Raw genomic sequence first — 25,572 nt, 5'->3', positions numbered from 1 at the left:
AAATCGCTTAGTTAAAAAAATGTTACTTCAAAATGTGAAGAAATTGTGGATGATACAGCTTTTTAAGCATCATATTTGGATTCAGCGACCTAAAAAAACATTAGAATAAGGTATTTTTTAGTAAAAAAGTTTTTTCATCGTTGGCCTGTGTAATCAACGTTTTAATCCATAAAGGTTGGGACACACATAAACCGCACCGCGCCCGTCACGTAAGTCGGCCGTATGCTGGCCGTCATACGGTGAAAGAATTTGCAGCGCAGTTTTCAACCTGCAAGTCCACACATGTCCGCACCGACACCAGACCGTCGTGGCCGCACCGTCACCGATTGTTTTAGTTTGAATTTTGACGGGCCACGGTGCGGTCTACGAGCGGCATCATATGTTGTTTACTGTTGCGTTCTTCTTTTCAAAACTATTTAAGTAGTCTACACGTTCCATTTTAGTGAATTATTTAGTATAGCCTACTAACTCTACATCCTGTGTTTGCGTACAAAAATCATATTTATTATTAAAAGTATAAACATTTTCTTACCTTAGAGTAAACTAAGTTATTTTTTGTTATTGTGCATATTTTCTTATTACAACAAATTTGAAAACCATGTTGTACCTTAAGTGATCTTAAAACAACTAAATTCGAATTATGAAAAATCTAAAAACATTTTTCTTTAATTAATTAAAAAATAACAAGCATGTAATTATTTTGCGCGAAAATATATTTTTTCTTCGATGTATTGAAGTTACTTGATACATTTATTCCGGTATTTTGTAAGGGTCATATTTCAGAATGTTTCTATGACATTTTTATTTTTGTATTCTTTTCACTTCAATAAACTAAAAATATTTTATTTACAATAAGATTTTTAAGCAAGAAAAACCCATTTTAAAAATAAAATAATAATAATAAATCATTTATTTTCCCATAATAAAAAAACTGAATATTACAAATAAATATTATTGCCAGTGCTTGATAATAAATAATACTATGACATAACGTATTTACAATAGCAGTAAATAAACAAATAAAAAAAAATGTTTTCTTCTACTTACTTTATTTCAAATTTTATGTACTTAGAGTAATAAAATATAAAAAGTAGGTTACATCCTTTTAGATTTTTCTTTCTTGTTTTATAACTAATAATTAGGCCAATAGATTTACAAAATAAGGGAAATTTAGGTACCCCATAAGAGGCTGTGCCTGTGTTGGGGATACTACATACAAAAAGGGTAAAATATAAAAATAGCGGAATCGAGCAAGAATGAAATGATAAAAAAATGAGTTATTGTAGCTTATGTACTAAATAATGTACTTTTACGTTTTCAAAGTTTAAATTTAGTATAACTAGTGTGCTGTATTTAACAAAAAGGATTTTATGCATGATTTACAATTCAAATATTAGGCTTTACACATGTAACATTAAATATTATATTATAAATAATTATTTTATAATGCTCTAAAGTGTCTATTTAAATATTATTATAACTTAGCAGACAAGACTAACCATACACTAATGTATTATCTTAAACAAATATCAATATCATTTTGACCGATCAACCATACTCTAATGTTTTTAGAAAATATATTTATGTTTCTACTATTTTTGACTAATTCTTGCAATAAATTATTTGTCCTCGGAGCTATAAAAGAAAAACATTTTGTAAAATCTGTTTTTTTGTAAGTTCTCCAGTATATATTTCACAAATATTTACTATGTTTTACAAATTATTTATAAAAGGGCTTGTAACATGGCAAACTCTCTGGCATCACACTATAGCTCTTGGGTTTAATACAAAAAACATTAAATATACTGTTTATAGTGTATTTGACCGAAATTCATTGCAATGAAAACACAATGAACAAGAATTATAGGGATAAACAATCTAACCAAGATAATGATATTTACAAATTTTACATACTAGTGATTGTACAAATTGAATTTAGGATATCTTTAGATTCTTCGTTTACATTCACCTCACGATCAACGGCATCGATGTTCTTGCTATAAAGTGGGTGAAGAGCATTCACTAGTTATTTACGTCGGAAAATTTCCACAATATTTGGTGGAATAGAGGTAAGAATCTGCCTCAAGAGGTCTATGAAAAAGTACAATGTATTAACAGACTGATTCTGTAGCAGTTATAGTCATATGTATGAAATCAAATCAAAATTTACCTTAGCAATAAATACCGTTACGCATCATATAACATTAAGATACCCTATAATAATCGGTATTTGATACATTCACTCCTTTACGAAGTGACATTTTATCCCTTCCAGCTCAGTCAGAAGAAAGGTCCATTTCACGTTTGGTCATCATTTCGAAATGTCAAATTGAAGATGCATTATTACATTATTTATTTGGTTCGCATAACACTGATATAAGAATAACCCTCAATGTTTTTACCATCGTAACGCTTTCATGTGTTTAGAACGTCTATAATCTTGAAACCTTACTAGACAATCTTTGCTACAACCATCGAATGTTTTGTAACGAGTCAACCATAAAATTTTACAGAGTCAATCTGAAAATATATGCTAAGAAACATATTTACTTGCAAGTCCTATAACTTTTATTAGTTATTATCTCGAAACTTTGCAAAACCTCATGAAAAATAGTCAGAAAATATTTTTCTTGGAATTTTATAAAACTCATTATTTTTGATTTATTTTATTTGAAATGTAACCCAAATACTATGATTTAGTATGATTTGTTTAAATACTTAGTTTGTAATTATGTGTTATATTATTTATTTACCTGAAGAAGAGATCAGATTTCAGATCTCGAAACGTAGTGTTACTGCTTTTTTTGTATCATTGAACGATGGCAAATGTCCGGAAATCCAGTTTCCTTTTTACAAAACAGAATTATCAAAGATGCCGGGAGAATTTGTTATTTAGGAGTGCAGTAGCTTGACGGTCCATATCGTGTAGATATCAACGGTAAAGACTTATCGTATATTGATTAATACTAGACGATAGCTTTTAATATTGTTTAGTAGCCCACACTAGATAGTTTTACAATTCAAAATTTCCGTTCTCGATTAAGATTCTTCCAAATCAAATTTCGCCTAAAAATTGAATAATTTCATATTTAACATTACGTGCAAAATGGAATAAAATATAATTTAATATTTTTGTGGCCTGTCTAAATAATCAGGGCTCACAGTTGTAATTCGTAAACTGTTACGACCCGTAGGTTGTCATCAGCAGCAGCCATGTTTGAGGTTCAGCAGCAGCTGACGTAGCGATATCTACATGCAGGATGTTACATGTCACGTGGCCTGTCATTTTAGCCCGGTGGAAACCAAAATGCGCTTTCCCAGATCAGAAATAAAAACGTATAATTATTGTGTCACGTGTACACAGTCTCGCCTGACTCAAATCTACGTTTAACTGTGGAATTTACTGTTTATGTTTCTAACCTTATGTCGACTTAAATAAATACTTTCATTACACGTTGCGAAATTGCCTAGTTTAGGATCTTTATCTTACACGACGATTCTATTGTAGAACACAATACTAGAATTTACTGTTTATGTTTCTAACCCTAATTAATTATTTTTATCACACGTTGCGAAAATAAACAATTTAGGATCTTCAACTTACACGACGATCCTATTGTAGAACACATTCTGGAATTTACTGTTAATATTTCTAACCTTAACTAATACTTTTCATCACTCGTTGCAATATTAACCACTTAGGAATGTTCAATGTACACGACGATCCTGTTGAAGACAAATCTGGAAGTTAGTGTTAAATAATTATTTTTATCATACGCTACTAAATTGACCAATTTAGGATCTTCAGCTTACACGACGATCCTATTGTAGAACACAACTATGGGCTTTGCTGTTAATTTCTAACCTTAACTAATGATTTTCATCACTCGTTGCAAAAGTAACCAATTAGGAATGTTCAATGTACACGACGATCCTGTGGAAGACAAATCTGGAAGTTATTGTTAAATAATAATTTTTATCATACGCTACTAAATTGACCAATTTAGGATCTTCAGCTTACACGACGATCCTATTGTAGAACACAACTATGGGCTTTGCTGTTAATTTCTAACCTTAACTAATGATTTTCATCACTCGTTGCAAAAGTAACCAATTAGGAATGTTCAATGTACACGACGATCCTGTCGAAGACAAATCTGGAAGTTATTGTTAAATAATTATTTTTATCATACGCTACTAAATTGACCAATTTAGGATCTTCAGCTTACACGACGATCCTATTGTAGAATGCAATTATGGAACTTGTGAAACTGATTATGGCATATTATGGGTTGATTTACCACCACCATTCTTACGGGGTGGTTTTATGGGGAGCTTAGCAAGAAGTCATTTCCTGAGGGTGTTCAGATTGCAAAAAAGTAATTAGCGTTACTGCCAAGTTGAATTTCAGAGAGTTTGCAGGACAGCATTTAAACATTTGCAACTGTCCAGTCTCTACATTTTGGAAACTACTTAATTCTGCATGCTCCCTGGTGAGGGAGCGGGCTCACTTGGATATGAGACAAGAGGGAGAGACAATTACGGTACTGGAAGACACAAGACGGTAGTGTATGCGAACTTGCCTTCGCAGGCAGGTGTTCAAATTATCAACAGATTGCCCGATTTTATAAAATTTGCCCCTACACCCAAGGCGGCAAAAACCCGTCTGAAACGCTCTCTAGCGTCAAACGCATTTTGCAGTGTTGTCGAGTTTCTGGAGTTTAACTGGGAGACCGCCCAATTGGAGACTGACTCCAACGCTGGAAGTGGTTTTCAATTGGCGAGGGGCAAATGAGACTTGATTGTATGAATTTGTTGTAAGTTTTGAATGTGGTAGGATTGTGGTGTTAATGTTCAAAATCTTAGAATTAAAAATGACGTTTGCCATGCATTGATAATTGTAACGAGCAAATAAACTATTTGATTTTAATTTGTTGTTTATGTTTCTAACCTTAAATAATTATTTTCATCACACGTTAAGTAGTTTACCAATTCAGGATCTTCGTCTTACATGACGATCCTATTGTGGAACACAACTCTCAAGTGAAGTTCGGTGTCTTGTAAACATACGATCTTGGAAATGCCTTAATTAAGTTAAGCAATTGGCAACTAAGTTTCCGAAGGTGATAGGCCCATTAGCGGTTACTCCGGTATCCAGATTGGGCTCAAGTCTGAGAGGACATTGATGTTCCATTGACCACCATCCCGGCTTACCTGACTCTCCTGATTGCCAATGATCTCTTTGTCAATATAAATTTAGATTAGTTCCTTTAGTCAGTAATTTGTGCAGTTACATTCTCACCAAACTTGTGACTACACTTTCAATATATAAAACGAGCTTGATGTTTGACTATTGTGAATCTTTATTTTTGAAAATATAAACCAACCGTATTACTACCAATTATGGAAAAATAAACTAAAAACAATGTCAAGTTCAAGAGAGTCGCTGCGCACGTAAAACGCAACTTGATAAATTTGTAAATGGTGAAAAATTAGTAGACTAAATTCTATAGAAATATCAAACTGAAGATTAGAACTAATCAATGAACAATAAAAAAATATAAATGCAGTGCTATTACATACCAATACAGATGATGAATATAACAATATCAGCAACTGTAACAATAAAAATAACATTAAGGGAACAATAGATTAATACAACTTATATCTAGAAAACCTAAACATTATTTTAGAACAGTGATAGAAGTATTCTACACGAAAAGGACAAAAACATAACAATACCAATATCAGCTGAAAAATACCACTTGACTATTTAATAAGACCAGGCTACTTTATTTATAGCTTTCCTTGTTAGTTTTTAAAAAGGAGTGGGCCGATCCCCTTTTAATCCTTATCACATCCTTTCTCATAGTTCATTGTGGGAGATTCTTATCAAATAGATAAGGGGAGAGTCGGTGCAGGATAAAGTCGATAGTACTGATAAAAGTACCACCACTTTACTACAACAATAGTATTTACATGCGAACGCATTACATAGTAATACATCATTCTTCTTCTTTTTATCTTCGTAGATCCATAAGAGACCTGTTGACCAATATCAAATATCTGTATTCCTTATCGGTAAGTTGATAGAAACTTATTTTAGTCCTTATATATTATATAAATTACGGTACATCATCTCTGATGAAAGTATTTAATTTCTGTGAACTTACTTTCCGAATTCTACTCCGCTTGATAGTAGAGTTTGATGATATTTATTATGAGAATTATATTGTTAGCACAAGTATGACGGATTCATTATTCAATTAATTATTCTTGTGAAAGTTCTGTTAACTCCAGTTCACCTTCCTCATAATACTGCGTTTGAAATCTGACTTGACTTTTGGAATCTTGTTAATCTGAAGTGATCCAAAAAGTCGTAGAAGAAGAAGATCAAGCGAACTCTTTACATCGTTTCGACATCCAAGACACGTATAATACCTAATATAGTGTGATACCGATGAAGATTCCAGACGCCGAACTAAAACGAAGGTGGCTGGAGCTAAATTCAACATTCACATATAATCAACTCTTCAAACCATTACTACATAATTTCTCTAGTTAGTACCTTTCAATTTATTCTAACCATATAACAGATGTACATGTAATCAGTATCGGACGTTAATTCCCTTGATGATCGGGACCTCTTCGTTATTTTAAAGTCTCTCCAACAAATTCAGTGAGCTAAGTAAACGCCTGGTTTTACGCCAGCCATCTATTTCTTCAGCTAAAAACACGACTGAATTGTTCAGTCACTATTACGAGAGCAAATTCATGCGATAGACATTAGGTTTTAAAAGTCCTCCTTTTATGAATAGGACGGTGAAATATTCCGAGCAATATTTGGTATATACACCTCAGAATCACGTATTTTCAAAATCGATTATTAAGCTTACAAGCGTTCTTTAGTTCATAGCTTAAAGAGCTGGGTGACCACCAGGATTGGATGATCACTAATAACAACTCTCGAAATATACGAGTAAAAGGATTAATTATTATAGATCAGTTCATTGCAGAGGAATGCTGTTGGATTGGGTAGAGATCCCTTGGTGTTAAAATTTGATAGTGAAAACATATGGAAGTGTAATTCCCTACCCGCTTTTCCTGGAATAGAGAGCAGAGCTAGTCTTCGCTTCTACCAAAGTGACATCAGCTCATGGAATTTCGATGAGAAGCTGTCCCTACCATAATTTTTCGCATCTTAAATATTCTTTTTCTATAGAAGAAAGCTCAAAGATATGCCCAGCAGGGATCACTTCTGGCTGGTTTATACCTTCCAGTTGAACCACTGGGTGCAGCAAAAACCGATGTGTCACTTAAATCTGGGCAACCTTATGGATGCCCAGGAGCGGCACATCACTGACCGCCAATGTCGATATTCTGGGGTGCAAGGGTAATTCGATAGGTCTAGTCTACTGCAGGAGACTGTTGGAGTTGGTGAGGTCCGTTCCCAAAGTATCAGAGGTTCTTGCTAGCAACAAGGATTTGCTACCCCTTGCCTGCTTTGACTGGAGATCTGGCCTCTTCTTCTTCCAGGAGGATATGACTTTGAGATTAGTGCCCTAATTCTTCCTCATGGATTTCGATAGGAAGCGGCTCCTGCACCCTAACCTTACCCATCCTGAATATCCTGTCACCCCGGAAGCATCGCTAAGTTTCTAGTAGGACAAAATAAACTTCTTTAAGCCTCCAGCTACTCCAAGTCCAGACTGGAGCCTCCAGGTACTCGCAAGTCCAGACTGGAGCCTCCAGGTCGACGGCCGGTTAACGGCGGGGACACCTGTGGTGTTGACATTCTTCACTTCCCCGATGCGGTAAACCGCAGACTCATTTGACACGCTATGCAGTGGTCAGGTGTCGGACTCACGCACTCAATATGATCGCTACCGACTTCATACTCGGTAACTTAACTAGCCAACGTAATCGATCTGGTCGATCGTTTGATAACAAATTTCTTAAAAACAATTATACATGTAAATACAGTCATTCAAAGTCACTCAAAACACGATTTTCCAGACTGACCCTCCTCTTTATAATATAAGATCTAAGACAAGTCTAGGGTTTTATTGAAACCTGAAGAAGAGAGCAGATACCTGTTTTCGAAACGTAGTGTTTATTAACACCTAATGATGATCAACGTACGAAATCCTGTTATTCGAGACTAAATATTTGAGATTTAAAAATAAAAACAAAACCGATTAGAAAATCTGAAAACAGTACCCATCTTTTATTACGTATGCGTCAAACTTAAAAAAATACTCTCTATAATGCGATTATATATTACTTTTATATTTATGCATACAATATAATTGAATGGTGTGTTCATTTATTACATATGTTACATATGTATGCATATATTAAATATATTTATATATATATATATAGAAAATTTGTGAAATTTATTAAATAATTCATTACGCCTACCATATAGATAAAAAAGTAATGTATTACGTCAGATATAAGCTTTATGTACGAGTACAAACTAATTTAAATAGAAAATTGGTGAAATTTATTAAACTATTCATTACGCCTACCATATAGATAAAAAAGTAATGTATATTACGTCAGATAAAACTTTATGTACGAGTACAAACTAAAGTTCAGTTCCAATTGAAAACTGATTGTTGTTTCACTGTGATTATAAATAACGGTTACAGTAAAGTTAATCGAAAAAAGATGCATTACAGTGGGACGAAATATTTCATGACTTTAATTGGACTAACAAGGTTTCAGCATTGTTTGAACTGGAAAATGTCAAAAGTTTATGACATCGTGGTACTGGTCACATAAGCATAGGAACTCAAGATTCCTACGACCTTCCGTCTGGCCAAGATATATTCTTGCCGATAACAATATAAACAACAAAATTAGTAATTAACTGAGTTATTGTCCCGAATTGTGTTTGTAACTTTTAATATATTGTTAATTCTTCGCAAATATGTTATTATCACAAGAACAACTAAAACTCTATATTTCATTAGCCGAAAAACATAGAATTAACCGTTTTAAGGGAAAAAACCTCTTGAGCCGTCGTTAAGGCAGTGTCTAAAAAATATTTTTGTCTATTTCTCAATTTCTAATGGTCCCATATTTTATAATTCTCTTAATAATATTAATTCGAACTGTTTTAAAGGGCCATTAGTACGTTTTAATTTTTTGTTCTACAATCACACATAATCCAAAATTTTCTAAACTTAACATACATATTGCTTATCATTAATTATATAATAATACAATTTATTAAAACACATTTATTCCAGAATTTTGTATTTGCAACGTATCGTTTTTGTATATTTGTAAAAACCCCATCTGTCGTAGAGTACTTACTGAAATTAGCTATGAAAATAGTATTATCTGAATTTCCCCATAATTTACAGCAATGAATTCTTATACTTAGTTCATTTCTGATACACGAAGTTAGTTTTCTTTGATATGGTGGGATGGCACTTTTAAAGTACGTGGAACAAAAAAAACAGAGGGACCGATCAATAATATCAATCACGAAGTATTCGGTATGTGACTAAAATTTGAGGAAACAAACGAGCGCAGTGACTCCAAAACTATCACAAAGTTCTATGGTAGAAACCCATCAAGATGGCAGCGAATCTGTTTTAAAACTAAGAAAATATTCATCAGTTATATTAAAATGCATGTAACTCCTACATTGAACCAAGAAAATAGGATAATGTGATGCAGCGAACATAGATTTACAATAGCGCAGTGTAGCGGATACAACGGTTATCGCAAGATAACCAAGTCAAATAACGCCGAGCGTGGCTGCTGCTTGGATGGGTGACCGCTGAGCGATCCCGTCCTTGCAAGCAGCCCGCCAGTCCGGTGGTGGTGGTTAGGAAGTCACCTTTAAGCCGTTGGTCCCCAGGTTAAGTGTTAGAGAGGGTTTATAAGCCATAGCTTTGCCTGGTAACACAAGACAATCTTTGAGGTTGAGATTGTAAAGCAATGGCATACAATGTACTTTATCAGGTTTATAGATATTCATAAATTTCAAGTATTAATACCAAGGATACAAGCAGGACAGCGACGTTAGTGGCTCGCAAATTAGTCAAGCATTTTATTTTATGGAATTAAAGTAATCATGGATATAATGGGACGAAACTAAAGGTTCGCGCGCGCGCGTGTTTGTGTGTGTGTGTGAGTGAGTGTGCGTGTTCTGTCCTCAGATTGTGTGGTGTGAGCGTGCCAACATGTGTGCGTGCGTGTGTTCAATATTTTATTTCATTTCTGTTCTAATCTAGTGAGGAGAAGACCACAACTCTGGAGAAAAATGTATCATCTCCCAGCAGAGATTAAACGTCGGCCCGACTCTCCGCTCGCTATGGAGGCTGATGGTAGATGACGACACCTCGGGGTGAGGCGGCGCGTGCCAGAACGTTCTCACGACTCTCACTCACCCTCTGCTGCTATAATTACAATAATCCGCAGGCATCGGAGCCCGCAGTAGATCATTCAGAGCAGTCATTTCGTTATTGCTCTTTCATTGCAACCCGACGAGAATGTTGATACCGTGTCCGATTCGCGGCCATAATAACCTGCTACGTTATCGCGATCATCTCTGTACTGCGCAGTCTGAATGTTGCGTTGTAAAGTGTGACTGATGGTTTATAATCAGTTAAGGATAAATTTCCCATGTATCATATCATCTCTGATGTAGGTTAGGTGACAATCATTATGTTGAGGAGTATTCGCGGGTTGATAATCAACGTTTAATCCATAACACAACGTTTCGAGCATTTAAATCTTTCCTCTTCGTCAGGTGATGATATAATTAGTTGCATACATAAGAAGGAAAAGGGGCCGAACGTAAGGGTATGTCTGACCCTTCATTTTCTTTTTTTATGAACGTATTATATTATCAACTGACGAAGAGGATAAATTTCGATGATCGAAACGTTGTGTTACACGTTTTGTATATCCGAAACCCTATTATCGTATCAAACCATCGATGTCATCAACAAAGCAATGTATGGCTCCATTTGGAAACGCCGAGTAAAGTGGCATTTTAAAATATTAAAAACTTTACTAATGTATTCATTCATGTAGCTGTAATTAGAGGAAGTTAGGTCACACGTGATCTATCGGTTGATAAGCATTACGCTTCAAAAAACTAATCAGCAAACAAAAGCTATTCAATGACGTCACAGACAACGATATCAGTTCGGTGTTAATTTATTTCAGTCGGAACGTTCACCGACCGAATACAAATTAATTCGGAAAATAATCGCTGACACAGCTCCTGTTCGATATATCGACATCGATTCCCACCACATTACTGATACTTGATTAGCTAATAAATACCAAAAGGAGGAAGACGTTATTAAGTATCAGCAAATTAAAAGGATATCAAAACCGGAGACGACAAATGACTGAAACAAAATGGGAATAATATCGAGAATTATTGACACATGATGTTCGGACCGATAAAACTAATAACTGGAGGAGAGGAGCCGAATATTTATATAAGGTTAATATCAATATATTTGTCAACTGTTAATGAGTTTCAAAGAGATGCCGCCAGATAAGATGGCCAGGCACCATTCCTCGCGTGCCGCTGAGCCTGTCAAAACACTCGGCTACAAGTCGAGGTCTCCGTGAGACCCTTCTGATAGCCTGATCCCCGTTCGGCTTTAACAGCTTCTGTTGAATACCTAATTTAAATTCTTCAACTGAAAACATCAGGAAAATGTGTACGCAATGCCAACGCCAACCTTCAGTTGGCAACCAAAACACAATGTTGCCTTCTTACAGTAAGATGTGTCGAAATGCTTTTGTCAAAAGGAAGAGTAGTTTCTTCATATTCCCAATAAATAATTGACCGTGGTCAATGAAGAATTGAACCTGAACAAAAACTCCTATTGCTTTTCGGAAATTAAAGATTTAGAGACTAATAAAGAGTTTCGTACGGATTCTTTAAACATAGAAAAACCTAATTCAAAAATTATTTCAGACTAGAAAAAGCGTCTTACTCCAAGCAGTTACGGAGACGTAATACAGATTTTAAGCCCAAACAGCAACATCCATCACTAAAATCCTTAATTTAAAACTACAGTATTCATGAATTCAAAGAACTTGATTTGCAGTTTTTAATTGCATGGATATGTATAAAGTAATAAAAATTACATAATATTGAAATAAATTTCGTGGGAAATTTATTTGGATTTGGATTTACACAAAACTTCCATAACTTGTACTGTATATTTATGGAAAACGTAATGAGCTTTTCAAAATTTTCTTGATTGGCAATACATTAAGGAATATTAGTTCTTTTAAATTTTCAGGTATACAAAAGTTATATATTTCAACTGATTTTCTATCCAATTTCTATCGTCAGAATCGGCTTCTCTGTTGCGTAAAAGTAAAATCAGCACTGGGTAACTCTAGTTATTTAAAACCTATACTTTTTAAGTTTTACTATAACTGAATTCTCCTTTTTCCTAAATATATTTTTCAACATTTAGGGTACTGTTCTAATAAAGATATTTTAGTTTCCTTTTGTTTATCTAAAACTTCTTTGTGGTGGTTAATATTACTTTTTGTAATTTTAAAGAAAATGTTTCCATTTCGGTAGTCTAAATTGTATTAGGTTTAAGTGTAAAGTTTAAAAACTCATCATTAATAATTTATTTTTCTGACCAGAAATTCAATATCTAAAGTTATTACAGACTATACACCCTACTTTATATTCCTTCTAAAGTCTTTAAAAGAGATCTGAGTAGATTGACGTCGAAATCTCAAATGATAACTCAAAACCAAAATTAATCAAAACCATGAAACTAAACCAAACATTTTTACACTCCACCATCCATTAAGGGTCGTGTAGAGATGTTACCTACCATTCTTACTTGTATGGTGCGAATTACTAAGGAATGTTGTTGGTTCCTAGTGGCCAATCAAGAAGTAACCAGCACAGCTCTTGTTCTAGACCAGACTTTTGTTGAAAATATGAAACCTGTGGTCTGTAGCATAAACGATTACTCTATTCTATAATTTAGAATATCTTAGAACTTTGTTTTTCTCTTAGGACAAGAAGCTGAGATATAGCACAAAGTCCTACAAGGACCTTTGCGCTGCTTTCTGAGTGACAGGATATTCTGGATGGGTAAGGTTAGTGGTAAGCGTTGGTGGTGGTTAGGAAGTCACCTTTAAGCCGTTGGTCTCCCAGGTTGTGTTAGAGAGGGCTTCTTAGCCCTAACTTCGCCTGGTAAAATAAGACATCCTTTACTATACTTTTGCCTCCATTTCTTTAACTATCAGGCCTCCGCTATATCCACTCGATGAGATCTAATAAAAGTCCTAACCTGTTGTAAATTGCATGGACATATTTATCAGGTGCAAACATTGTATTAACTTGCCAACATTGAGGGTTATTTCTTTATCAGTGTGGTGTAAATTAAACAACTGGATTAATAATACAATTTTTTTCTACCTTGCTTCTGACTGAATATGTTTCTAAATGTACTTACAGTATTCAGATATGTTTTAATCACTACTTAATAATTTTCCACGCGAATGTTTGCTGTTATGATCCATTAGAGGTAGAGTGAGAAGGTTCCAGTCCATTTCTCCCAATCACCGTTCACGTCACGGTTTGAATAGTTTTACGCTAAAAGCAGCTCTGACTAACAACAAATTAGTTATTAACTAGGTGACGTGTTTGAAGTGGGGCCGGGATGGGATTGATTTCCTTTTATCTTCCATCAATAGGAGTACATTTGGTAACATTTGCAAATTGTATAAATGGTTATATTTGTGATTGTGATAGTTACTGTTACCTGAAGAATAGTTTTGTTTCTTACTGTTTTAGTTAGGAAACCACTGACGAAAAATAGCGGAATTAGGAAACTCTGTGGAAAGGCCCTATTTATTATTCTCTGTATCATACAACGTGAAAACCAAAGCCAACAGTTTGGCCCATACATATTATTACGTACAATAACGTATAGAACCACTCAACTAAATTCGTTAGTGATGCCCTATGTTCCGCCAATAGTAGTTACTAGTCCTGGCCGTCAGATCGCGCTACAAACAGGGTTCATGAGAGATTATTGTATGACTCAGACTGCCACCCTCTAGGTTTGTGAACAAGAACTAAAATACTTCCTCACATAACCCGTATGAATCGCACGTTTTGTCTCTCTCATTTTCGAGTCTTTTGTCTTCACAAAACTATGCTAAAATTTGCAGATGTTTTAAAATGTACTGATAACCTCACCAAGTACTAATAGTTACTAAATTTGGAAAATGCCAATCCTTAGTCGTAGAATTTTTAGCATTTTTACATGAAGGCTTGTAGTACTTACACGATATTATTGCGATAACGGATGTCATAATCTTATATTGTATTCTCCGATTCTAAAAATTATCTTTTTCGCCCTTTATATGATTCTAGCTTTGTTTTGAACTAAGTATGTAAATCGACGATTAACGTAAATTAAGCGAAATATTAGTGCTATGCAGTACTCCATAACAACTAATTGGTTATAATCTTCTTCCACAATGTATATATCAAAAATACAGTAAATATATCTTCTGAATTACTTAAATAATTTATTGATATCAATGGCGTCCATTGCTTTGGTATTAGTTGAAACGCTTTAGCCGGCGAGCACACTGAACACAACGTCTAAAGTGATTGTGTTGTTTTTTGTTTTTTTAATGACAGACAATTTTACGGAAGTGGATATATTTTCTATCACCACATAATCTACGATTATTTACAAGGAGAAATTTCCAATTTTGTTTTGAAGTAATCCAAATTCATTATCCTAGTAATGATTTTAATCACAATTATATCCCTTAATTACTCAGTGAGTTGTAAATATTGATTTTAAACTAATTAATAATTTAGGTCAGAGGTGGCGGATACCATCAACTATCTTTTACATGACACATTTCACATTACAATATCACATTAATGGTTTCGCTAATGAATAATAGTTACAGTCCATCTGCTGGAGTCTCACCAACATTACCTTAGTTCACATTGTGACCTCAAATAAATGTACAATGATATGTGTACATGCCATAATGATTTACATGATAGTAAATTGAATGGAAATATTATTTATATTGACGATAACATCAATCTGTTTGGGCAAAATGTAGTGTGTTTTAACTCAAGCATTACCTGACTCATACATCGTCAGCATGAAAAGTTCAAGCTGGTGAGAATAAACCCAAGCGATGTCACTATACAGAACCAAGCGTCCATGCCATTTCACAGAACCAAGAGCACATGTAAATACACAGAACCAAGCGCCCATGCCATTTCACAGAACCAAGAGCACATGTAAATACACAGAACCAAGCGCCCATGCCATTTCACAGAACCAAGAGCACATTTAAATACACAGAACCAAGCGCCCATGCCATTTCACAGAACCAAGAGCACATGTCAATACACAGAACCAAGCGCCCATGCCATTTCACAGAACCAAGAGCACATGTCACTACACAGAACCAAGCGTCCATGCCATTTCACAGAACCAAGAGCACATGTCACTACACAGAACCAAGCGCCCATGCCATTTCACAGAACCAAGATCACATGTCACTACACAGAACCAAGAGTACATCACTACACAGAACTAAGAGCACATGTCACCATACAGAACCAAGCGCCCATGTCATTTCATAGAACCAAGAGCACCTATCACTACACAGAACCAAGCGCCCATGCCATTTCACAGAACCAAGATCACATGTCACTACACATAACTAAGAGCACATCACTACACAGAACAAAGAGCACATGTCACTAATGAATAATAGTTACAGTCCATCTGCTGGAGTCTCATCAACATTGCCCGAGTTAAAATTTATGACCCCAAATAAATTTCTAACGATATGCGGAAATGGTATAAGAGTTTAAATGATTATAAATTGAATTGAAATATTTGTTAATTTTACTATTAAATCAATTCTTCCTCAGGAGATCAGTGAGGAAGAATTTAGCTCTTTAATCTCAGTCATGTCCCCTCGGAAGAAGGGGACGCCAGGTTTGAACCAGCCTCTCCAGTCAAAGCAGACAGAGGTGGCAAGCCCTTTGTCCAGGCTAAGCAAGAACCTTTGACTCTTAGGGAACCCCCCAACTCCAACAGTCATCTCTCTCAGTAGTCAACCTACCAATCCTATTGAACCTATTGAACTACCAATGCACCCGAATATCTCAAAATTTATAGCTATCGATGTGTCGATCCTGGTCATCTATAAGATTACCCAGATCTAAGTGACACATCAGAAGGTATACACCAGCCATCAGTGAATCCTCCTAGGGTATCTCAGGACTTTTACAATGGGTAACGGTTATTTAAAAAACCCCTTCCAGTACAACTAATCCTTTCTACCTAAACTTTAAAATATTAAGCCATCACTATGCGTATTAGAAAATATTTTCACCAACGAAATTCACCCAATATACTTAGCAAATACTATGACGTGCTCCAGTGAAAACTTTATGTAATACATCGATTGTAAAGAACTTTTAAATAATTACACTTCTAGACTGTTTATCAACAAGTAAAAGTACAAACAGCGGTGCGGTAATATAAGCGGTGGAATACTCCAGCGAGACTTATACTGTACCTGTTGTGTGTTTATTGTAACAGATGTACGCAATATCGTTTTCCAATATGTTCCTTTCCTTTCGTACATTTCTCAGACGGTGGATGAACATGAAACTTCTTTGCAGTATCTGAGGTTAACTTTATTTGCACTACAAGTACTAGATTTTGGTCATTTTTCCAGTTTAAATCCTGTTTCAAAGCCTCCGTGGATTCAATAAAACTTATTTAAGTTTAAAACTTGGTCCTGACCACTTATATGTCCATGTGGTGTAATTTTACTATTTTACTTTAGTTGCTCTATTTGGTTTAGTTTTTTGTATAACTGTGTTATTCTGCTACAATACTTATTCATAATGCATAAAGCTATGTTTCAGTTTCTGTTTCTGGCTACATTGAAAAATTGTTTTTTTATTAAAGTGTACTTGGCAATTTTTTCTCATACTTGGTCAGGAAATATATACATAAAAAGAATATTTCGTTAAATTCTTTTCTTGCTTCATCTGAGTAGACTAAAACATAAAAAAGCATATTATTCAAATTATGATATTTTATTCAACAAAGTGAATAAGTTTGTTAGATGTAGGTTCATTTCATCCATTGATTTAGCTGGTTCCAATGCTCATAACGTGCTAAATGTATGAGAATTAAAATTCAAATAAGTGAGATTAACTTACAAACTTACATAAATTATACATTTTAACTCTTTAATATTTTTAAACAGTTAAAAAGAGAAAACGTTACATATATGTTTATCTTGAAAGATCTTATTTTAGTTACTAAGATCACTAAGTGATATTTATGTCTTCAAAAACGGTTATGTCTTTTAAAAATGTCATCTAGTTTAACTTCTCATTTATATTTTGGAAACTCCTTAGGGGCTATTGACGAAAGCAATGTAAGAGTTAAACTGCTACATATTTTTAACTCCTATACGAGTTCGAGCAAATAAAAATTAATTTCAAACTTTAGTCAAGAGCAACACGCCGAAGGTGACTTGATTGAAGATTCAGCGTTTTCATCAATCTTGATAATTTGGATATTTGGCTAGACCATTAATTCGTAAATCATCTGATAATAATATTTATGGTTGGAAAGGGGAAAATCCCCATAACATGACCTTACCAATAACAACAAAGTATGCAAAGCACGAACTTGAAAAATGTAAAACACACTCACTCGATACTACTAAGGTTCTTTCACACTCTTGGCACCTTACTAGCTCTCATACCAAGATAAACGGCGATATCACGTTACTATGTGTCTAGTTATTAAGCATATCACAGTCCCATATTCACAGTAATATTCCGTAATATGGAGAGTCAGTTCCGAGACAAGCGTAGGCACTGTTGACAAGCTTATTTATACATGCTCTACTTACCAAAATAATTTATATATTTTGAATGCGTCCAGTAACGTTCATCTAAACACATAAGATGCTTCAATAGCTTTCATGCTTTTAAACATGCAAGTTAAACGATGATAGTCTGATGCTGTGTCAATATATTGTGTCTCCTCATGATCTTTGATTAAGTGTGATTCAATTCAGATACAATCTAATGAGTCGTTAAAAAGTGAAATATGTACAATTATATAAATTCTATTTGTTTTAGGTGTGACATATATCGTACAGTTTAATAAAACAAATATAGAATACTATCTTACGTTGTATTAAAATAAATACTAAAAATATTTATTCTAAATATACAAATAATAAAATGTTGGAAAGCAATTCCCAGTGAAACAAATTTTGTAATGACTTTTAAGTATCCAAATTACTATATATTTACTACTTCAAAAGTACGTAGCAGTAAATGCATAACACCATAAATTAATCAAACTTCATTAGTTTCTGCATAAACTGATGTAGCAACAAGGCCCTTATACTGTGTATGACCCAACTTATAATCTTAACTAATAATTGGATACAACCCAACTGTGTTGTTATCGTTTATCCTTATTTATCGTTATTAGTTTATGTTAACTTAAAAGATTCCCGTCACGTATTAGAACGTATGGCACAGGTGAACTTGTTTGAACAGTGGCTCAATATCTACAGTTTAAAGTTTGTTATTGACGATGGAAGGATCAAAAGGATAACAAGGTTTCACACATTTGGATCGTTCATGTTACAAAAGGTATAGCACATCGTTTCGAGGATTGGAATTTACCCTCTTCGTCAGGTTGTTAATACATACAAAATTAATAAAAAAAGGAGAAACTAAGAAAAAGAAAAGAAAGGGGTTCAAAAAAGCCCAAAATGTGCCTGAATTCCTGGCGTTATCACTGCACAGGATGCAAGTCACAAGCACAAATTACGAGAACGAGAATTCAAGAGCACAATCACACATCACACCAGCACAGGTTAGAGTGGGACACTAACAAGAACATCACTGGCGGCTGTTTCTCCGATACCTTGTCGTGTCATTTGAAAAATGGTACAGGAAGGTGATGTTCCGGAGGAGGAAGGGATAAAGGCAAGCCGCTTATGTTTTGGTCCTAGACCTTAGTATTATACTAAAACATAGAATATGACCTTAGTCTAGGAACCTTTTTCTTTCCCTTCTTTTCTTCTTTCTTTTCCGTTCTTCATATATGTATGTATTAATAACCATACCACCTGACGAAGAGCATAGATTCCAATCCTCGAAACGTCGCGTCGTGTAATACCTTTTGTAAAATTTAACAGTTACAATGCCCGAAATCTTGCTATCCTTACAGTATCTACTGGATTTGCAAATTAGATTTTTACTCGCTTACAGTACATTGCCGTTTTAGTTCACTCAAATCTGAAATTGATGAGCCATTACGTAACTAATGTAGACTGCAAGCAAGTTGGGATCTACATAGTTAAAATAATGGCAGCCCAATACTGACTGCATCCGCCATCAATTACTAGATTAACAGGACTGCGGATCTCTGCAAGCTTTAAAATAAATCGCTTCGTATACGATAGTAAAAGCCCAGGTTTTATTAATGTGGTTTAACGGGCTAATCATACAAATAATATCTAGAGCGATGATTATGATGCTGAAAAATCCAAAAGCGTTAGTTATCATTTCATTAAAGGAGGAGCTCTTCTTATTGGAAAACTCTATTTTCTATTATTTTATACGTCCAAAATCATTGATTAATATTATTAAAAATGTATTTAGAAAATATTTTGACATGAACATAACACTTTACACAACGATAAGACAAATAATCTAACTGGAAATCCAAAAGATATAATTTTAGATGAAAATAAAAATTTAATTTACAAAATTTACCATGAAGATTGTGATAAGATTTACATTGGCCAGACAAAAAGAACCATTTAAAAAAGATTTAAAGAACACAAAAAATATTATAACTCAAAACTTAAAAATCAGCTTTGCCAAAAATGCAATTATAAATAATTAGATAAAAAAAATTAGAAATAAGTCACACATTTAAACCCAAATTATTAAAGCAAATCCATAAACAAGAAGAACTCGACACTTAAGAAATATTACACATAAAACAACATAAAGATAACATTTTAAACAATGATTTTAGACCGATTCAAAATTCACCCTTCCTTTTAAATATAACTAAATTCTTTTTGAACCAAACTTTTACACATATATTATTTTATATTATATTTATCTTTATTTTATTTTACTTTTAATTAAACAAATCTTGTATTAGGCTTTATACATCCGATAATTGTTTTAAATAAATTGTAAAATATTTATACTACTTCAAATTGTTGACTAACACCTGATGTCGAAGGGCCTCATGTGAAAAATAATAAAATTATTGGATAATTGTGAGTTTTCTCTCATAAAATAATAAAAAAATTAGTTATACTGTTCATATATTATTTTTCGCTTCCTTATTCAGTTTTTTTATTATTTTTAAAAGTAATATATTTTCCATTATATTCAATAAATATATTTTGTAATGTATTGTTGGAAAATACCAGACTATGTGTTGTGTAACAAGATTCGCTGAGATAGAATAAGCCTAAGCTGAGGGCATCCACATCGCATTTCATCTTGCGAAATGAAGTTCTATCTTTAGCCAAATCCTATAGACGGACACTCTCCATCATCGAACTCAATTTTGCTTATATAAAAATAAACGTTCAAAATTTCTAGATGATATAATGGTAGATAACCAGACAGGCAGCAGAGATATTGTGCCAGCACCTGCGTGATGGGCTTTGCTCACGCTCAGTCAAGTAAAATTCCTTAGCTCATTCAGGCCATATTTATGTCGTACTCAACGACACTAAGTTAGTTGTAAAGTGTATAAGTACTCATTATATCACATATTCTATTACATCCAAAGATTCGAAAGAAGGTAACTCAATACGGAAGACATAATGTAGCTACGATAGGAAAGGTTGTTTCAATTTTAATGTTGAGTTTAGCTTTAGTTCACCTTCCTCTTATTGTAGCGTCTGGTGTCTGACGCTGTCTCAGACTTGGTGTTTTGGAATCTGGAGGCATTTTCGTCTGAATAGTTCCAAAAAAGACGATGTAAAGGTTCGTTTTGAGCTACTTGGTCGCCGTCTATTTTTTAATCTCTTCGGACGAAAATGACTCCAGACTCCAGAAGTCAAGTATAAGACAGAATCAGATACTAGACTCTACAATAAGAGGAAGGATCAACTGGAGTTAAACATAAGATTCTAACTGGAAGTCATGATAGGTAAAAATATTTTTAATTTTATTATTTTTTTTATTGTTCATTAGAAATATGTTTATACCTGATATGCAATTTTCTTCTTTCCATAGTGGTTACCTTTATGACTAATTTGATTATTTGTTGATTAATTTTCATCTTTATAAATAAATGAAAATGTTTTTTTCATGAGCGTATCTTAGCAAACAACTGTTCCAAATCAACTTTACTAAGGTCGACACTAAATACTCATTAAAACTACCTAATTCACAACTTAGCGTCCACAAACTATTTGTTATTGATTAAAACTTCCTTCGTCTTGTGTTTAAAATACGAACAAAATATAATGCTTCTGATTGTCTGGCAGATCATTGCAAATGCTGAGACCAAAATAAGAGAAGCCTCTTCTTCTGACTTCCAGCGTCACTTCGGAAGGTGAAGCGTTCCATATTGGCGGGTGCTACGTTGAGAGATCTCCTCCCGATACAAGAGTACCTCCAAAAGAGGAGAATCCAAGGTGAACCTTTATACCAAGTTTTGCGTTTCTATGACCTTTCTCCTAAGAGCTATCGGGGGTTGGACAGATAATGACGACCCTGGTGTTCCAAGTGGATAAATCTACAGTGAGCAATTTACTCATGTCGTGGGAGAAACAACTAAAGCGGTGTGCTTTGTTCAAGTGACCCTTTATCTTCCATCTCGTCTGACTTCATTAGGAATTCTGCTCAGGAAGAGCCGAGCTGATTATGAACGAGGTTGGCTAATTCCCCCGCTATAACAGATGTCCAGTCAATAATATAACAATTATCGAGCGATGCGGTTAAGATTAATGCTACCCAGCTGAGATTTCGGACTGGAATAGGTCCTGGAGCCCAGAGCTAATCTGCATTGTTTAAGCACACAAGCTGGTTTTGTTATCGATGGAGGAATCTTCCCCAAGAAATTAATCGACCATCTGTGCACTAGTTTTGGTGGAGACTAAATGAGAGGGTATAAAAAGGGTTAAAAATATGAAAGGATATTTTGTCTAAGATCTTATTTTTTACCTTGAAACACAAACCATTGAACTCGTAAATAAATGCTAAATTAGCGCCAGCTGATTATGTAGGCCTACAGATCGACTATTTGGCCAAAAGTGGTGACTTAGCAAAAAAAGTGGAGTGGTTAGCTATTGTAAATATTTATACTTTTGGTAAATACAAAAGGGTCTAGTATTTGTTTTGCTTTGGGGCTATTTAATTAATTCAATTTATAGAGTAGTACATTGACATGTATCATGTTTTGCATGACAAAACATCTTTTGTTTTGTTTTTGTTTTATCACAGTAGAGTTGTTAAATATTATACTAATGATCCATAACTAATTTTATTTGTAACAGTTATAATTATTATGATGAAACCCCTAAATGGGCTAATTAGTAGCCTTAGGAGCCCTATTATTTTCCTTTTGAGGTTAGAATAAGTATAATTTTATTGTTTTAAGAAGTAAAGTATGTTAAATATGAATAAATTTTGTTTTGTAATGCGTTTCATTACAATTCAATCAATTAATTTCAATTCCAGACAATTTATCTAGTTGCCTGACGGTTACATAACTATTATTTACGTCTGACTATTATTAAGTCTGACGGTTGATAATTATTATACCGTATGAGAAAAATTATTGTTTCATTTTTTTTAACTCTTTCGATACACTCTACATTTCTACCTTCAACGAAACTAGCCCGGCTGACGATTAGTTTCTTTATACTCCCTCTATCAATTTCAAGAAATCCCAGATTCTTTGCATACAATACAAATTAACTCTCGTCTCCTTCACCATTATTGCTACAGGTATTCCTCGTTTTATGCAACATTTTACTGATAATATGAATATTACATAGGAATGGAAAAATTCATGTTAGGTAATATTTTACTAATGTTTCCAAATATAAATCTGACTTTGAACACGTATGTACTGACATTAGTGACCTCAAAAAGAACACTTACAAATTCTATTTGATTTGCTAGAGATCACAAATCAAAAATCAAATAACTTATTCATCGGAAGATGAAGAAAAAATAATTCCTTCAAGTGTTCTTTTGTTGAATGTCTCATTAAACGTATTTATGAATTTATTTAGTCTTTTCATACAAGTAAAGTTTAAGCTTTAAGGCTAAGGAATTCCTGTTAAACATCTAGAATGTGGAGAGCAACTTCTTTCTTTAAAGTAATTGTAAATTATATATTAAATTAGGTTAACTGAAACTAAATCAACTCATTATTTCTCTAGAAGAATTAGGTGTTCTCCTGAAAACTAAATAGCATTTTTCAAATAAAACTTTATTTTTTTGCACTCCGATGCATAATTCTCTTTATCAACCGTAAAACTGACAACGTAATGCGAAGAAAACAGGATTTTCGTGTAATTAAGCATTATTTAGTTATACACAAAATTAGTAACACAACATTTCGAGTTCTGCAATCTGATCTCTTCTTCAGGTGAATAACTAACCTGACACATACTACCTGTGTGTATTAGGTTAGTTATTCACGTGAAGAAGAGATCAGATTGCAGATCTCAAAATGTAGCTTTACTAATTTTTGTATTACTGAACAATGGCAAATGTCCGGAAAAATCCTGTTTCCGTCACAATCCTTCCATCGTCAAAAACAACTTCAAACAAAGGAAGTAACGCAAATTTAATCTAGGGACAAGTATATTTTCAGTTAGTGTTTTTATCAACATCTAACTTATATTAAATCATATTAAAGAATGCCGATGATTGGGAGATTTTGACCAACACGGGCACTAATAAGGGGTGGGGGAAGGAGAGAAAGGGTCTGTCGGTCGGCCATCGACAATAGATAATACCGAGCACAACATGACAGAGCCAACAAAGGCTCATTATCCGAACTGAGGCGAAGGTTTGGTCCACACAAGAAGTCGACTGGTCCACTTTCAATTGTTATTAATAAACTACCCATACATCATTTGATTCCAATAGAGCATTGTCACCCAGTTTCACAGCTCGTTTTGTGTCCATCAAATTGTAATGCGTAATAATAATAACTAGAGGATACCCCTACCCGCTTCGTCGGACAAAACAGGATCGTTACACAAAACAACAAACTGTCATTCTACCCTTAGTAGCCTATAAATACTGTTGTGTAATTTCTAAAATTAAAAACACATGAAAGGATCATCGAATTTCGAACCATTGCCGCCGTTGTATATTACTAAATGCATAAAACAACGTTTCGAGGTTTATAATCTATCCCCTTCACCAAGGTGAGAAGTTAATTAATACTTCAAAGATCTACTAATTCCCCCCCCAAACCACCCAACCATCGCCTTCCTGTCTCATTGTTTTAGATGTCACACCGCGAGGCCGCAGGAAGTGCCGACACTGATTTCTTTGTTATTATCCCAATTTCGTCTGTGACTTGCATCCTGTGCAGTCAAAACGCCTGGTTTCATTTTCACCTGTCTAGACTCCAAGACTTTTCTGGTACTTTGATTCCATTTCTTTCTCTTCTTTGTCCTTTCTTTGTACGTACTAATTATCTTCGCACCTGACAAAGAATATAGATTATTCTTCTAAATGACGTGTTATACTTTGTATAACAAATAAATGGTATATTTCCGGAATCCTACATCCTTCCAAACCATATATCGTTAATAACAAACTGTGAATAAAAAACATATTGCTAAAAGCATCTGGCATAATTACTTTCGACCCAAACCTTTCTGGTAACAAGATATGAATTGTTCACAGATTCTATTTTATGAGTTCTTCATAGTGTAGGCTTGTTTCTCTAATTAAGGGAAGAACCCCCTGGTCTTATCCTTTACATATAGAGTGTTTTTGAAAAATCTACAATAGTTTAAAAATATTAATTTGTTACAAGACTTTTCAAAACAGTTAAATAAATGATAAGTATAGAAAATTTTTTTAAGAAGATTCTTTCAATTTAAAGATTCTCCTGGTAGCTATTAGCAGATATTACCATTACCGCAACAATTCACTTCTGCTCCAGGAAAATGATAATAACCCTTCCCCAATCCTTGACATGTCCGGAAGAGATAAAATACTAGAAAAGATCATTATTAAAAATAATTTGTTAAAATAAAGTCGCTTAACAGAAACCTTACATGTTTTGGTTCACTTCATCATTCCATACAATTAAAACACTAGTTGAATTTTAAAGCCCCCACCTAAGTTTAGCGTCCTTTTAGAAATTTACGTAGCTTGCTTAACTGAGTACTAAGTGAATGAATTATGTACATAAATTACAGCCTAAGATTTAGCCGCTTGAATAAAAGTATCTGAGGAACGGTTGAGTGTTGAACCGATTAATT

At 34.0% G+C, this 25,572-nt stretch overlaps 1 protein-coding gene across 1 annotated transcript in view; it reads right to left on the bottom strand.

Annotated features, from left to right (window-relative positions):
• Positions 1 to 25,572, bottom strand: part of LOC124364150 — a 266,060-nt gene that overhangs the window by 59,321 nt on the left and 181,167 nt on the right. The window contains exon 3 of the mRNA XM_046819394.1: positions 5,584 to 5,616. Within this exon, the coding sequence (XP_046675350.1) occupies positions 5,584 to 5,616 (33 nt within the window). The remainder of the gene's footprint in view (positions 1 to 5,583; positions 5,617 to 25,572) is intronic.

This window comes from Homalodisca vitripennis, chromosome 6 (genome assembly GCF_021130785.1).
Source record: "Homalodisca vitripennis isolate AUS2020 chromosome 6, UT_GWSS_2.1, whole genome shotgun sequence".
NCBI classification, from domain to species: domain Eukaryota; kingdom Metazoa; phylum Arthropoda; class Insecta; order Hemiptera; family Cicadellidae; genus Homalodisca; species Homalodisca vitripennis.
The sequence above is the reverse complement of the archived record's forward strand: the minus strand, read 5'-3'. Positions and strand labels throughout refer to the sequence as shown.